The 16,784-nt window shown below is 57.5% G+C and overlaps 1 protein-coding gene across 1 annotated transcript; it reads left to right on the top strand.

Annotated features, from left to right (window-relative positions):
- The first annotated feature begins 4,212 nt into the window (after positions 1 to 4,212).
- LHX4 (LIM homeobox 4) lies at positions 4,213 to 15,892 on the top strand. Its single transcript, XM_061344737.1, has 6 exons — positions 4,213 to 4,382; positions 10,856 to 11,027; positions 14,186 to 14,388; positions 14,579 to 14,733; positions 15,214 to 15,385; positions 15,476 to 15,892. Exons 1-6 carry the CDS (start codon positions 4,307 to 4,309, stop codon positions 15,871 to 15,873), a joined length of 1,176 nt encoding a protein of 391 aa, XP_061200721.1. The 5' UTR covers positions 4,213 to 4,306; the 3' UTR covers positions 15,874 to 15,892.
- Positions 15,893 to 16,784: the final 892 nt, after the last annotated feature.

Genomic DNA, 16,784 nt, shown 5'->3' with positions numbered 1-16,784 from the left:
TGGATGCAGTAGGTGGGTGCATTGGGGTTAGGTCTGGGCAGGTGGGTGCAGGGGCTGGTAAGGAGGAAGCTGCAGGCAGGGCTGCCCAGATTAGCATCTCCAACAGGCCCACAGCCTAAAGCTGCCATGCACACAGGAAAAAGTCCAGTAAATAGACTTTCCGTAATCCTGTTTGGCGCAGTCCAAATCCTCCTGGCCCCGACTCTCCTGGGCTGTAGCACCAGGGTGTGCTCTCAGCACCTGGGGAACCCCAGTGCAGGGGCCAGAGCAGGCAGCAGTGCAGGCAGGAGGCTGCTGCAGGGCTCGGTGCTGCCTGGGGAAGATCCTCCTCACTATATCCCCCAGGATGGGGTCTTTGGGATAGGCCTGCACACAAGCCGTGTCACAGGGGGAGCATCAAACCTTACCATGGCCATGCTCATGGGTGGGGTGGGCTGGGCTGTCTAGGGTGGGGGACACTCCAAGCCCCCCGAGGTACCCTCCCCGATGGGGTTACCCCTTCTCAGCAGGAGCCTGGGCGTCCCCGAGGCTAATTACCCAAATGGCCTGGGGCTGTGTGAGGCGGCTGCTATTCCCTAATACAATTTACCCTCAAGTGCAATTCAATTTTCCTCGAGGCTGGTGGCCGGCCCTCCGCACACCAGCCACCTTCCCACCCCTTTACGCTCGCTCCCTCCCGCCTTGCCCCTCTTCCCCTTCGCTCCTCAGCACGGGTGAGAGCCTTTCTCCACCGGCATCCCCCCTGTGCCCATGCTCTGGCCATAAAATCACCGGGGGTTCCTTCAACATCAATTAATCTTCAATTACAATTAGCAACGCCCCACTCGGCAGTGCCTGCGAGGGGAGAGGCTTCCTTCAGCCGCTGGTGAGTACTTGGGTCTCACTGTGCTTGTCCTTGCTCCAGGTGACCGCTGGCAATAGGGGTGTCTGTGGGATGGGGTCATGCGCAGCTATTGGGGTAATTAAGAAGTGGGGAGCAGTAGGGGGTTGTGCACATGGGGGCTCGGGGTGCAGTGCTCAGAGGGTGGCTGTGGCAGCTTTGGCCCCATAAGGATGTCCCCACCTCTGGCTGGGGGAGCTGGTTTTGTTATGCAAGGGGACTCTGGGAGTTGGGATGAGACCCAGCAGTCTCGCTGCATGGTGGCACAATGCCTTGCTGTCAGCTGAGCTCCTGGCATCTCCAACCCCACTCAGGCTTTGCTGATGAGGGACCTGGCTGGGCTCACACCCACCAGGCATGGGCCAGGCAGGGGTCTTCCTTACATCCTCCCCCTAATTTTGCCTTGAAACCCTGCTGTTGCACCTGGGAACAATGCACTGATGTCCCCCTGCGGTGACATGCTGCCCAAACCAGCCGCAGTTCCTGCATGCCTGGGCTGGGGCTGGGTCTCAGCAAAGGCTCTGGGGTTTACCTGCTTTTTCGTTATTAATACTGGTCGGGGGGGGAAGGTGCCGGGAGCACTACCCCTGCTTGTCTGTGGGGTTTGCATCACATTGCTTGTGTCTTCATCTGGCTGCAAAGGGGGTTCAGGCAATACCAAGGAGAGAGCAGGGTATCTGTATGGTGCCAGAGACCCCCAAAGCTGCCCCAGAAGTATAACCTGATGAAAATCGTGGCGTTCACCCTTCTGCAGCCTGGTCACTGCTGCCCGTTAGCTCTGTTTTAGCTCTGGGAGGAGCAGAAAGCCTGGAAGGGGGTTTCACACCAGTGACATGCAACCACCGGGTCCTCGAGCAGCATCTTGTGTGGCACAAAGGGTGTTTGCTGGGCAAGAGACCCATGTCCACCTCCCCACATGCAAGGATAACGGGTTGTGATGGAGAAAGTTAACCTGAGAGAGACCAAAAAAACCACAAAGCAACCAAAAAAACCCCAGAGATAAAAAAAAAACCCAAACAAACAAACAAAACAAAAAAACCCACAACCCAACAACAACAACAGAAAAAAAACCCCAAAAAAACCCAAAACAACAAAAAACACACCAAAACGAGGAACAGAGGGAAAGCAAGAAGGATGGAGGGCAATGCTACAGGGGATGAAGGCTCTACTGGGAAGATGTGAGAGGGGAGGAAGACACTGGTGGGTTTTTATGTTCAGTGGACACTCAGACACTCGTGTTGGCAGCGCACTGGCAGCACGATGCTCCCCGAGGTAAAGGCTCAGCATTCCCTTTGCCTGCTTGTCGCTGCCGTGAGTGAGCAGGGCAGAGGGGCCTGGATCAATCTGGCAAAGCAGAAAAATGAATGAAAATTGAATTCCCCAAGGAGAAGGGATGGGGGGAGCTGTTATCCCAGCTGGGAGATAAATCAGAGCGTGCTGGAGAGCGGGGGATGGAGACGACTCCTAACAGTGGTGGAATAATTAAGGCAATAGGTTGGAAATGCAAAGCGGTGGGGCAGGGAGCCACGGGGCAGTGTCCGTCTGTTTGTCCGCACATCCGGCTAAACTGTAAATGTGCCTTAGGGACCTGCCTTCCTGCGTGCTGGGAGCCCCGCTCCGCGCTGCCGGCTGGCTGGGGACCAAGCGGGGGGACCCAACAGTGGCCCCTGCCCCAGGGGGGTGTGGAGCGCAGGTGGCCGCTGCAGTGGGGGCCGGGTTGTGCTTAATGCACTTAAGAACTGGTGCTTGATTTAGGGGAGAAAGAGAGGGGAAGGGATGGGGTTCATCTCCCCCCGTGGTGGGAAGCCGGTTCTAGCGCTTGGTGGACTAGAGGGGGCTCATTCCTGCAGTGAATGTGCATTGATCTCTGCCCAGAGATGGGCTGGGGTTTTGCTGATAAGCTAAAACTTTGGGGTTAAAACCCAGAAGCTGATTGACAATTATATTTTTTTCCTGAGCAGCCATCGGGCTTAATACATTTCTTAGGTTTTATCACTTTTATTTTTAATCAACTTTTTTTTTTTTTTCCCCCAATTGCTGGTGTGTCCCAGCTGCACATTTCCTGAGGGGACAGCTCAGGTTTTTTTTCAGGTGGGAAAAGCCTCTTCCTGGTTTGCATTTCAGTGTGGGTATGAGGGCACAGAAAGGGCATATGTGAGCTGAGGGTGTCTGAGTGAGCATCCTCCCAGTGCTGCCTCAGAGGTGTCACCCTGCTTGGGCAGGCTCAGTGCTCTAAGTGCTCCTTACCCAGGCAGCGTGGATGTCACAGCACATCAGGGCCATTTGGTGCTGTTTTCCCCGGGCCAGGTGATGTGGTGACTATCAGGAAGGGTGATGTTCAAGGCACCCTGTCTAACTTCAGCTGCGTTTTGGTGTGTTTCTTCACTCAGCCCTTTGCCGCTGGGTACTGCCAGGTACTGCTGTCTCTCAACACACTGGCTTCACTCTGGTGTCACAGGCCGGGTTGCCCCAGTGTTTTCCCTTGGCAAACCCCATGTGGATCCTTCTGGAAGTTGTAGTCACACCGAGCTCTTTGACTTCGGCATCACCACCCTTGTGCCACAGCAGCCAGTGGACTTCTGGGTCACGTGTGCTGCAGCACTGCAGAGTTGGGTTGGCTCTTTCCATGCCCAGATGCGTCCCTGGGGGAGCTGCTGTTGGGAAGGGCCTTGGGGCATGGGTGTGCTACAACAACACTCTGTGTTGCAACAGAGCTTGCTGCAGTTGTGCCTGGTACTGGGGCTGCCAATGGGGATTAAACAGCCACTGGGAAATAACTCATGTCGGTGTGGCAGCAAGGGGATGGGGACATGCTGGTTTCTGCCAGAGCCAGGGAAGGAAGCCGCCTGGCTGAGGCCCCATTCTCAGTGGCAGGAGGGACAGGAGGATTCACTACTCGATCACATGGAGTGGAAGAAGGTCCCAGAGCTCCAGCAGCGGAAACTGGGGCCTTTTGAGTCTTCACTCTCTCCCACCAGTGGCAGGGTCGGACAGCGCTCCCTGGTACAGGACAGCACTCCGGGTCTCGACAGCACTATGTCGGGACAGCTCCGGCGCGCTGCGGGGCCGCAGGACGTCGATAAGCCCCACCCCTTCCCCGCAGACCCCGCCCACGGCCAGCAAGCCCCGCCCATTCCGCACACAGGCCACGCCCCCTCCGCGCGAGACGGGCGTCGATTGGCCCCGGGCGGTCCGCCCCGCCCCCGCCCCCCTGCGGGCAGTGACGTCAGGCGCTCTCCCCGCAGGGTGAATGAATGGGAGGCGGGCGGCGCTGGTGGGCACAGCTGCGGCACCGCGCCCGGGCCGGCACCGGCACCGGTACCGCCCGCGGGACACGGCGCTGCCTCCCGCCGCGGGGCTCCGCCGGCCCGGGCCGCATCTCTCCCTCCCCTCTTCTTTCCCCTCCGCCGCCCCCGGGCCAATAAAATGATGCAAAGCTCCGCTCTCGCTGCCGAAGGGGCTGTCAAGGGGCTTCCCGAGATCCTCGGTGTGCCGGTGCAACGTAAGGACGCTTTTATCTTCTCCCTCCTTCGCACCCTGCCGCAAAGGCGGCCCCGGGCCGGCGGGGCAGGGCGGGCAGGGGCTGTGGCGGCAGCGCCCTGAGGGCTGGGCAGGTGCCTCCCGCTCCCGCCCGGGCGTGTTTTTTGTTCTTCCTTTTATTTTTTTCCCGTGTGTAGCGGCGTTAATGGACGTGACAATTAGGAGCGTACGGAAGGGACAGCGGTGCCCCGGGGCGGGCGGGCGGGCAGCGGCGGCAGCGGGAACCTTGCGGAGCGATGGGGGTCTGGCCCCGACGGGGATGTCGGCGCTGCCGCGGCTCCGGCTGTGCGCGTGCAAGTGCGTGTGTGTGTGTGTGTGTGCGCGCGTGTGGTACCCCGATGCCCCTCACTCCCGGCCCACAGCGCACGACTCCCCTCTTATATCGTTTATCGCGACAGGCAGCGCCTCATGGGCTACCGGCAGCTGTGGGAAAGGTCCCACGGGCGTGCGGGCCTGTTACCGGGACGGCGAGGCCGGCTCGGCTTTGCGCGGCCAGTGGAGAGATGCTGCCGTCTCTGCGCCTGTCCCCCAAATCACCTATAGATCTATACGTGCACATACATGCTCTGCAGCTACAGGTAGCATGTTCCTGTGAAAGCACAGGCTCGCGAGTGCTGGGGGTCTGCGCAGTCCCGTACGCGGGTGCACGGATCCCAGCGGGTCTCGGCGGAACGCACCTGCCGGCAGCCGGTGGGGGCCGTCAGCCTCCTCGCATTTCTAGGGCCGAGCCCCACGCGGGGTGAGCTCCTGTGCTCTCACACCTCTATAGATTCGGGTACCGGTGCGGGGCGGCTGTGCTCCTGTGGGCTCCGGCCCAGCCCCAGCGCTGCGCGGCCGGACTGCCAGCCGAGCCGGTTGGATTATTATTAGTAGTATTATTATTTTTATTATTATTTTATTTTCGTTTACAAACGGTTCCCAAGAACCGGGGCGTCCCTGCGGGCCCGGATTGGGGAGGAGCCCGCCGGGAGCAGCCGGGCAATGCTCTGCACCCCTCCACTCTTCCCGGAAAGTTTAGGGGAGGGAGCTCCGGAGGGGCGGTGAGATGGGCCCAAGTCCCGGGAGAAATCGGCCAGGGGGGCAGCAGTGCCTGGGGGTTGGTAGCATTTTGGGGGGCACACCAGAGTAGGGGTGAGCACCCCCGCGCCTACCCGCTCCAGGCTAGGCCTTGCCCCCTTCCCCCCCCCAGTTCATCCCCTGCCGTTCCGCGCCCAGCACCAGCATCCGCCCCCCCCTCGGCGGCTGTAATTCGTTTTCCTCAGGTGTTTTTGCTGGGAGTGAGACTGGTGCCTGCCCACTGCTGCCCAGGTTGGCGGCCCGTGGCCAGTCTCCATCCTGCTTGCGGGGGTTGTCCCCGTTATCCCCCGTTTCTGTCCGTTTGCCAGTGGTGCAGGAGGGCACGTTTAACAGTGTTTCACCGAAGGAAAGGGGAAGAAAAGTCCCCGTCGGGAGCGCAGAGTCAGAGCCGGTGAGGAGACAGGTGGGGGCTGTCCCACGGCCGGATCCTGACCGTCCCCTGCGACTGAATAGCGCGAATGTTGCCCCTGGGTCTCAGCCGTGAGGCTACTTCGATGGCCCCGAATCCCGAGGATTTAAGGAGAAATGAGGTGTCTCAAGCACCCCAGAGCTGCCATTGCCCTATCAAAGCTCCGTGGTTTGGCCTTTCTGGGTGCCGCCAAGCTCTTCGCCGCCCGTGACTTCGCCATTTCGGTACCGATTGACGCGTATCGCGAATTATTAGGAAATAATCCAACGAGATACGATGAATATTTATTGACGCACAAACATTAGTGGCAGGAACAGAATATACGAAAGTGGCTGCTGTCAAAGTTCCCACAGCCCCGCAGTCCCCCGGCGGACGCGGCCGGGCCCTGCCACGGGGCCTGATCCTGCGGCGGTCACACATCTGCCCGCTCCCCAGGGCGAAGGGGAATTGCCCCTGGGCAGGGAATGCCTTCTAGAGGGGAATTCTGCCCGCTGCCTGCGCCGGGGTCACCCTCCCAGCAGCACCTCGATATTTCATCGTGTGTGCGATGAAGATTCGTGACATTTTCATTTCTAATGACTATCCAATGGCAGCTTTCCTTCTGATTAAGCACTGCACAACCTCCTTGTTTTAGTAGGGACTGTGTCCTGCAGCATCCCCTTCAGCGAGATTTTGGGGAGCCGAGCCTTCCCCCGACAAACCTAGCTACAGCTCAGCTTTGCAGACGGGGTTGTTAAAAAATATAATTCCGAGTACTATTTATGAATATTGTTTTGCAAATCTCACCGAAGGAAAAACTTCTGCCAAAGCCTGTGGGAATGGTGCCGGGCGCCGTCAGCCTCTGGCCAAGGGTCTTTAGTGGGGGTGATTAATCGCCTCTGGGAAAGTCGTTTGCACGCTGCAGATAAATGAATAGAAGAGGTTTTTGCATGTGAAGGAATGGGGTTTTCTCCCCGTAGAAATGGGTATTTTTAAGGAGTTCCCGACTTGGTGCTTCCCTCGGGGCGGGTGTTTGGTGCCGGCTCCGGTACTGGGAGGACCGGACTGCCTTTGTGTTCCGCTTCCCACCCGCATTGCCGAGACACTGATTCTGCAGTACCTTCGTTTTAGCGGTTGACGATCCTTTCCTCTTAAAACCAAGCAAACCCCAGACCCCGGAGGGAGGCTGTTTGTCAGGGGATGCCCGGGGCCGGGCTGAGGGAGCGCGTCCTCCCGACCGCAGTCCCCGCTCTCGGGTTTGGGGTTTCTGCTGTCTGAGGGACTCCTGAGGCCACCCGCGAGTTTCTTTCGTTTCCATCGTTATTTCTTTATTTATCCGTCGGGGAGAGATAGGGATGGAAGGATGGACCCGGTGCCAATAAATCACGGTAACAGCGGCAGGCGGGGGCCGGAGCGCAGCGCGGCTTGCCGGGCCGCCCCTCGGTTCCCCGGCATGTGTGGGGGGGGTGGAGGCGGAGAAGGAAAAGGGGGTGATGCACGACGACACTGCAGATTTGGCTACTGGTTTTAATGGGATACAGCCAAATCCTGCCCGGGCTGCCGCCAGCGGGAGGCAGGGATTCGCTCAGCTCTGAGTTCCCCTCTCGGGCACATCACCACGGGAGGGGAGATCCCAGTCTAACACCCCCCACCCGGGGACCGGCTTGCATTGAGGCTGCTCCACCCGTGGGGGCGATCCCTGGGGAGGAGAAGAGGGGGCCGTGGGGCTGGGCCCCCCAGGAGCACCTACCAAACTCCCCTGCACACAGAGCCAACCCCGCGCTGCTGGCGGGCAGAGACAGCGACGCCGTTAACATCAGTCCTGTTCTCGCCAATAATTTAGTTGAAACAAGTGAAATAAACACGAGGCTTTCCGGAGGCAGGGAGGCAACGTGGAGCCGGCCCCGGCGCAGCAGTCGCCGCTGCGAAGCACAAAGCAGACGGCAGAGATTATGCTTGGGATATTTCCTCTGTGCATGCATCGGGCAAACCGGCGGGTTGACCGAGACATCTCCTGGTACCCCGGCAGCTCGTTGTTGTTGTTGTTATTATTATTATTACTATTATTATTATTATACACGAAGGAAAGCAGCCAAGTGGGTGCGAGTCCTGCATATTTGAGTGTGCACACACAAACCCGTGTGCGTAGGGTCGGTGTACGTAGGTGCCGTACATCTACAGGCAGATCAGAAGTAAGAAAGGAGGTCTCGTTAAAAAAAACCAAAAACAACAAAAAAAAAGAATCTTTTTTTCTCTTGAGATTTGGAGGAAGATATTGTATTATCTGTTGCGGTTGTTTGCTTGTTGGAATGAAGCTGTGTTGCTGTCTTTAAGAAGGAGAAAGCTGCATTGGTTAGCTTGTTAGTATGTGTATATACGTATATGTGCATGTGAGTACGTGTATACATATGTATATGCATACACGTGTTTATATAAATAACCTTTTTATATAAAACAGGTTTCACAAACGTTCATGCGCGTTTGTGAAACAAATGACAAGGATTTACTTTGCAATGACACCGTAGGTACCTCCGTTCGGGGCCGATGCTCTGCTGGTGCCATCGTCTGTGCCAGCGGCTTTCACGTTGTCCTAAAACAGGTTTAACGAATTCAATGTGGAAAATGTGGCCAGTGCCGACCTGCATCCGTGGTGCCTCTGGGAGAGGGGAGCAAAGCATTCAGGTGTTTTCAGAGCAAGGAGAAGAAGAGGGATCTATGAAAGCTGTAGATATTTTGTTTTGGTGGGTTGGTTGGGTATTTTGTTATTGTTGTTTGATTTATTCTACTCTTGTTAATGCTTAAATGCCAGCAATAAATATGGTCTGAAGGGCACTCGGATGGTAACCGCCTAACCTGGAGAATGACGAAATAAGCTGCCTTCACCTGAGATAACGTGTCAGTACCCCAAAGAATTTTTAAATGATGTTTAAGGCTGTAACAATGTGATCCTCTCCAGTGCTCTTTTCCTCTTTCCCCTCTTTCCTTTCCTTCTTCCCCACCCCTTCTTTCCTTTTATTCTCGAGCTTTTTTTGCTCCTTTTTCCCCTTTCTTTCTTTCGTTTCTTCTTCCCCCCTTTTTCGTCCTTTCCCTCCTTTTTTTCCTCCCTTTTCCCCCTTTTTTCCGTTTTCCCCCTTTTTCTCCTTTCTTCCCTTTCTGTCCTTTCCCCCCTTATTTTCTCCCTTTTCCCTTCATTTTATTTTTCCTTTTCCCTTTTCTTTTCCCTTTTCCCAGTCATTTTCTTTCCTTCTTTTTCCTTCTTTTCCCTCTTTTTTCCTTCTTTTATTCCTTCATTTTCCCTTTTACCTTCATTTCCCCCTTTTCCTACATTATCCCTTTTTCCTTCGTTTCTCCATTTTTTCCTACACACCCTCCTTTCCTTTTTCCTTCTTTTCTTTTCTCCCCTCTTTTCCTTTCCCTCTTAGTTTTTCCTTTCCCCCCCTCCTGGTAGCACTCAGCCCAGGTACAGGGGTCCCCTCTCCCCCCGTGGCCGAGCCTCCGGCAGGCCCCCTTCCAGGCAGGGCTGCTCCCGCTGCGGGTGGTAGGAGCAGGTTTCCAGCAGCCCCGGTCCTTTCGTCCCTGATGCGGGGCAGCCCGGCTGTGCCGCGCAGCTGGGCGCGGGGAGCGTTTTACCGAGAGGCAGCGAAGGATTCGCCACCCGGCTCGGCCACATCGGCTGGGGACAGCAGAGCCTCCGCTGAGCCCAGCACTGGAAGCAGCGTAGAGAAACACACACAAACACACAAACACACACACACGCACAAACACACACACAAACACCACAAACACACCCTCGTATTTACTGTCAGCCCTCTCTGTCGGGAGAACGAGGCAGCAGTCCTTGTGCATAAACATCTCTCCTACTCGTATGCTCCGGCTACGGGCATGGCAGTGTTTTCTTCGGCCTCCCCTCTCGCCCCCCCCGGCCCCAGTCAATCTGCTTTCATGCTTGTGTGTCCGCATTGTGTGTCTGGCTTTTACCGGGCACTCTCCTGCAGACTTCTACAGCATCTCCCGTTCATTCGAACTGTGGGCAGAGAGATAAATATCTAGCTCTCCAGATATACAGAAGCTGTCCATCTATAGACAGATATTGTAAAGGATGGCCAGAGGTACATCTTCCCTTAGGAAAAGCCCCCAAAGCATCCCCCCACGGTATGGGGGCTGTTGGGGGTGGAGGGGGGAGGACTTGATGGGGCGGGACACACTACCCCTTGTTGCTGCTGCTGTGCTCCAGAGTGGCTTTGCTTCAGCCCATCTTTCCCAGCCATTTCCATTGACAGGGGTCTGTAACACCACAGCTGGATTGGAGGAAGTGGGCAGAAACCTGCTGCTCCTGTCTACCCAAAGGGGTGGTGGGCCATAGCAATGCAAAGTCACCCGGTGCCCTGGCACTGAAACAGGAGGGGCCCTTGGCAGCTGCTGGTGGGCCACAGGGGCTCGTGGTGCTTGGGATGCAGCAGGAGCAGATGGGAAAAGACATTTGCCCATGTTGAAAATGCCTCTGTGGGTGGGGTAGAGGCAGTTGGTGTCCTGCACCCCTGGCTCACAGCCTGGATGCTGCGGGTGACTCCCTGGGTCTTCCCAGCAGCCTGGCCCTTTGGGGACGGAGAGGCTGCAGGGAACAGCAAGCCATGCCCCTTGTTGGGGGTTGCAGGATGCCATCCCAGGAGGAGAGAGAGGCCGGCAGGGAAATGGATGGCAGAGAGCATGACATGGCCTGATTCAGCAGGGGAAATCACCAGTGTGTACTGTGCCTGGAGGAGCCGGTAGGGCTGTGGAGTTAGCTATCCTGGAGGGGCTTGGTGAAGGTTTGCGAAGGAAGATGTGCCGAGAGAGTGGCAAGGCCAGGGGTGGCAGCTAATCACCCGCGAAGTGCCAGCACGGGGCTTTGCCGGTCGGAGCACGGCCGGGGTGAGGCGGCTGCCGTGTTTCACACTGCTCTTCTGTGCTTCTATCTCCTCCCGGCCCAGAGATCCCCCAGTGCGCCGGCTGCAACCAGCACATCCTGGACAAGTTCATCCTCAAGGTCCTGGACCGGCACTGGCACAGCTCCTGCCTCAAGTGTGCCGACTGCCAGATGCAGCTGGCCGACCGCTGCTTCTCCCGGGCCGGCAGCGTCTACTGCAAGGAAGACTTCTTCAAGTGAGTACCACTCGGGGGTACAACCCCTCAAGAGCGGCGTCTCCCCCTCCCACCCCGCACCCTCTCCCCTCCCCCGCCAAGTGACAAGCGAACAACTTATTTTTAAGCGTAATTTCTCCAAAATCTTTATCTAACTCTTGTTTGTTTGCTGTGGAAATAAGGGAAACGCTGCCGCAGGCTGGATGCTGTTCGTGGCATTAACCTTCCGAGAGCTCCGAATCTCCGCGATGCTCCTGTCCCTCCCCGTGCTGGTTCCAGCGTGGGATGGCAACCTGCGGTGGTTTGGCAGTGGCCCTGGCTCTGCTCAGAGCTAGAGGGCAGGAGAAACCCGTGCAAGGCAGCGGCAGCTCCGCCTGCTGCTGCCCGAGCCCCGCTCGCCGCTCGGGTTTGCCGATGCCGGTTCGCTCCCTTCAGCTTTTTACGTTTTTTAAAGTTATTATATTTTTTTTTAATTTTCTCCCAGAGGTGTGAAAACCTCATTTGGTTTCGTTGTCAGCTGCCTCTGAGCTGTGCGATGCCCCAGCCTCGACGTTTCCCTGCTCCAGAAGGACGGGACAACCTGTTCCCCGTCAAAAATGGACTTCTCAGCGGGGATGATTTAGCCCCAGGCTGCTGGCGAAATGTGGGAGTTTTCCCAAGGGGTGGCTGCAGCATTGATTGCACTGGGGCTGGGCACAGCTCTGCCGGCGGTGCATGGCTGTGAAGCACAGGGGTGCTGCTTCACCCCTCCTGCAGAGAGGAGGGCCAGTCCTGGCCCGGACTCTCCCTGCCTGCCCATCCCCAGGCTCTCGGTCCTCCTGTGCCCCCCCCCCCGCCAGGCTTCAGGGCCAAAGATGCTGCTTGAGTTTCTCCTTCCCAGTTGCGGAGTGTGCAACAATCAAAGCGGCCGCTACAGCCTGAGTAATAACACTTCACTTCTGATATTTTCCAGCCTATTAATCTCCAAGTCATTTAAATAGTCGCCCAAAAGGTGCGGGTAATCAATGTTAATTAGAGTTGAAAGATCAGCGACTTTCTTAGATGAGGTCCTGCCTGGATTATTTGGTGCCAATCAATAGCATCTCTGCGCTCGCTGGAGTGCTCACCTCACCTTTCTTTCAACCGCTCATTGATTTCAGGGTAGGAAACCTGCAGAGGACGTGAGGATCTAAGGCCAGCTTCACGGGCAGGTTTGCAATGCAGGAGCGCTCCTCAAAAGACCGCATTCTTTGACTTTTTATCTTGTTCTTCCTCTCCCCAGTTGCAGCCCTTGCTCCTCAGCTGTGGGCAGCTATGTCCTGGGTCTGGCTGTCCCCAGGTGGTGCAGAAACACTCCGGGATGCTTGGGGGGGGGGGGGGAAATCGCTTTAATATTGTTCTGGAGGGTGGTGAACGGGTGAAGGGAAGATAGGGGCTGTAGAGCCTGCACTGGCTCAGCCTTGGGCACAGAAAAGTGTTGTTTGTTTGTCTGTCCCATCCCTCCATTTCCTCCCTTCCTCCTTCCATACCTCTCTCCAAGCTGATTCCTGGAGAACTGAGTTTCCCCAGCAGATGTCCAAGGACTCTCCCTTTAGGATATCAGCCCAGGAAATGAGACAAAACGTGTTTTCCTCCTTGCTTTCTGCTTCCAGCATCTCTTTGGGCAGCTGCTGAAATTGCACCAGCACTACTCATGCCCAGTACCTGTCACCCACCGGTGGTGACCCCTTTGTGACTAAGGGACCCAGCTTTGGTGGTCATGCCCTGGCTCTCTGGATGGTGTGAGGTCAGGGACAGCCACAGGCTTGTGTGATCAGAGAATGTTCAGCCCTCAGGGGTCAGTGGGAGGTGTTTGGAGTGGCTGTACCCCCTATGCACCCCGAGTGCCACTACGTGACCCTTCAGCTTTGGGGATTTGGGCCAAGGGGCTTGGGTTTTGCTGAACTGCCTCCTTTGAGGCAGGTGGCTCTGTTTAAGGTGTAGGGGACAGATTATTCTGGTAGCTTTGCTGCCTGTGCTGCTGCTGCAATGCTACGATGGCTCTGTGGAGTCCCAGCACCCTGCTAATGGGGTGTTACGGAGTGCTGGGGGGAGCAGGGGAGACCCAGCAGAGCCCTTGTGGTGCTGGTGGGAGGTGAGCGTCTGCCCCATGTCAATCCCAAAGCCCACAGTACCTGTTGCTGAAAACACCCATGGAACATCCACTTGCTTTTTACTTCTTCCTGTGCTGCCACCACCTCCTGCAACGTGTTGCCCTTCCTCCATTAATTCAGATTATACCGGCTGTTACCCCGGTGTTATGAGAGTGTTAGCCTTCATGTCTGCACAGGGCAACTGCACCCCACCACAGCTTGTGGGTGCACTCCAAGTGATGGGCACTCCAAGCTCTGCAGCAGAGTGCCTGTGATCCACGGGGCTCCTGGGTGGTACACACACTCCTTGCATGCTCCTTTTATGCTCCTTCCATTCTACTTACACCATTCTTACATGCTCCTTCCCACGTTTCTTGTCCCATTCCTGCATGCTCCTTGCGTGCTGTTTTCACACTTGCTGCGTGCTCATCACAGAACCAGCTAGGTTGGTGAAGACCTTTCTGATCATCAAGTCCAACCTTTACCCCAGCACTGCCAAGACCATCAGTAAACCATGTCACTAAGGGCCTCATCTACGTGGTTTCTGAACACTTCCAGGGATGGGGATTCCATCACTTCCCTGGGCAGCCTGATCCAACACCTGATCTCCCATTTGGTCTTTGCACGCTTCCTGCACGCTCCCTGCAGCTGTGCTGGCGGGCTTGCTTGGCCCCATGCCTGCCCCAAGCCAGCACACCCACTGCACCCATCGGACTGTCATTATGGTATAAGAGCCCCATCATTCTCCATTAATCTGGGATTCACCATGCTAGTGAAGAGGTGTAATTAATTTATTTGGTATTAATGTGGATGAAATATGTACTGTCCTTGCAGGGGAAAATCAGGCAGCCTATAAGCATTAGTTAAAAGAACTATTAAAATCAAACCTTCCTCAGCTCCATTAGGCCGCTCTTTCACTCTGAAGAAGATAAACCCCTGCGGTGTGAAGTGTCATGCATAATAAGGTTGTTTGCTGGTTTAAACTCTGCCCTGTCCCCTGGACCCCACCCCGTCTCCAGCAAAGCCCACCTGGCCGAGGGGCTCAGGGGTCTCTGGTTCTCCTCGCAGGCGTTTCGGGACCAAATGCACGGCCTGCCAGCAGGGCATCCCCCCCACCCAGGTGGTCCGCAAAGCCCAGGACTTCGTCTACCACCTCCACTGCTTCGCCTGCATCATCTGCAGCCGGCAGCTGGCCACCGGCGATGAGTTCTACCTGATGGAGGACGGGCGGCTGGTCTGCAAGGAGGACTATGAGACTGCCAAGCAGAACGGTAGGCACCCTGAAGGGGTTAGGAAGTGGGACATCGCACTGAGGGGTGGCCACGGCTCGTGTCTCTGGCGTTGTACCTCTGGGCTCTAGGCAGATGGTTCTGGGGAGCTTTTCCCCGGGGATGTGTGCCGGCCGTTCAGTGCTGCTCGTGCTGCTGCGGTTGGGGCTGGTACCGTCTCCTTCACTTGCAGATGACTCTGAGGCAGGTGCTAAGCGGCCCCGGACCACCATCACGGCCAAGCAGCTGGAGACACTGAAGAACGCCTACAAAAACTCCCCCAAGCCCGCCCGGCATGTGCGGGAGCAGCTTTCATCTGAGACAGGGCTTGACATGAGGGTGGTGCAGGTGAGGCCACGGGGAAGCTCCTCTTCACCCTGCCCCTAGTGAAGGTGGATGCAGGGGTCCCACTGGGGTGTGAGATTGCAGGGGTGGCAGAGGTATTGAGTGGCATGGGAGCTTGGGAGCTGGCTTGCAGGGGTGTTGGCATGCAGGGTTTTGGGGTGCTGGGTTGCAGGGGTACTGGTGTGCCAGGATGCAGGGGTGCCTGGAGGCTGGGTTACAGGGTGTTGGTTTGCATGAGTGTGTGGGAGCTGGCTTGCATATGTGTTAGCATGATGGGTTACAGGGGGACTGAGTTGCATGTGCACTGGCATGTGGAGCTGCAGGGGTCCTGGGGATGCAGAAGTACAGCAGTGCTGCATGCTTGGACTTAGGGTACCAGGCTGCTGGTGTGCTGGCCGGCTGGATTGTACGGGTGCTGGTGTACTGGGTTGCAGGGGGGGCAGGGTGCCGTGGTGCCATCAATGTCCCCACTTCCTGCCCCAGGTGTGGTTCCAGAACCGCCGGGCCAAGGAGAAGCGGCTGAAGAAGGACGCAGGGCGGCATCGCTGGGGGCAGTTCTACAAGAGCGTCAAGCGGAGCCGTGCCGGTGGCAAGCTGGAGAAGGAGAGCTCCGCCGAGGACTGCGGCGTCAGCGACAGCGAGCTCAGCTTCCGTGGTGAGCGGGGATCCGGCACAGGGCAGGGGGGCCGCGGGGCTCCCCCCTGCGCTGACGCTTCCCCTCTGCTCTCCCTCCTCTCCCCGGCAGAAGATCAGATCCTCTCCGAGCTCGGCCACACCAACCGGGTTTATGGCACCGTGGGGGACGTGGCAGGAGGACAATTGCTGAACGGCAGCTTCCCCATGGAGGGGACAGGACAGTCGTACCAGGACTTGCGGGACGGCAGTCCCTACGGCCTCCCCCAGTCGCCGTCCTCCATCTCCTCCCTGCCGTCCCACCCGCCCTTGCTCAACGGGCTGGACTACGCCATGGACGGCAGCCTGGGGCTGGTGGCCCACGGGGCGCAGGGGGTGAGTCAGACGCTGCGGGCCATGGCTGGGGGGGGGCCCACCTCCGACATCTCCACGGGGAGCAGCGTCGGGTACCCAGACTTTCCCACCAGCCCGGCCTCCTGGCTGGACGACATGGATCACCCCCCTTTCTAAGCGCCGCTCGCCTGCCCGCTCCGGCCCCCCTCGCTCCCCCCCCCAGCCCGCAAGCATAGCACTGAGGGCGCCTGCCGGCAGTTGACCTTTCCAGGATTTCCCATGGGAATCTGCCCCGGAGGGGCTGGAAGTAGAGGGATCAGCACCCGCGATGGCCCTGGGTGGCTGTGCTTGGGGTGTGTGTGGGGGGCACAGATGCCTTTGGGTGTAAGCACAAGAGAGGTGTCGGCGCACGGGATGCATGGCGAGGATCCTGCGCAGGGCTGGGCACAGCGGGGGCCGGTGATGGTGCGGGCCGGCGGGAGGGAAGGACAATCACGGATGGCAGAGTCCGTTCCGGTGCCCGCGCCAGCCCCGCACCCCTTCTTTTGAGCACCGCTGCTATTTTCAAGAGTTATTTTTCGATATGGAGTTGAAACGCGACTCGGCGCTGCCCGGAACCTCAGCGGAAAGAAAAGTCTATATTGTAGAAGGGTTTATTTTAGCGAGGCCGGGGACCTGTCCAGGCAGGGCCATTGCCCTGCTGCCCTGCCGTGCACGGCTGATTTATCCCTGGCACGCAGGAGCACTTACAGCGCATCCCTGCGGGGTTTACCTCGGTCATGTGGCAGGGAGGAATTAAAACAGAAAAAGCCTCTCACTGGAGATGCCCATGGCCAAGCAACGCTGTGCTGGGGCTGGCACATGGAGAGCAGCTGCCGCAGGTGCCGGAGAAGGGTGGCAGGGAGAGGTGGGGAATGTTTGCTCTCAGGGTATTGCAATTCCCCCCCCAGAAAGGGGAAAAGGGCATTTCATCAGCTGCAGAAGCACCCCCGTGGTGGGGAATGGAGGGGATTGTGCTGTGACACCCCCCTGGTATAGGCCAACCACCTCCCCTGGTGCTGTGGGGCTCACAGGACCGAAGGTGGGTG

This window comes from Neopsephotus bourkii, unplaced genomic scaffold (genome assembly GCF_033783945.1).
Source record: "Neopsephotus bourkii isolate Nb327-2 ecotype Australia unplaced genomic scaffold, CSIRO-AGI_Nbou_v1 NB_234, whole genome shotgun sequence".
Taxonomy (NCBI): Eukaryota; Metazoa; Chordata; class Aves; order Psittaciformes; family Psittacidae; genus Neopsephotus; species Neopsephotus bourkii.
The sequence above is the reverse complement of the archived record's forward strand: the minus strand, read 5'-3'. Positions and strand labels throughout refer to the sequence as shown.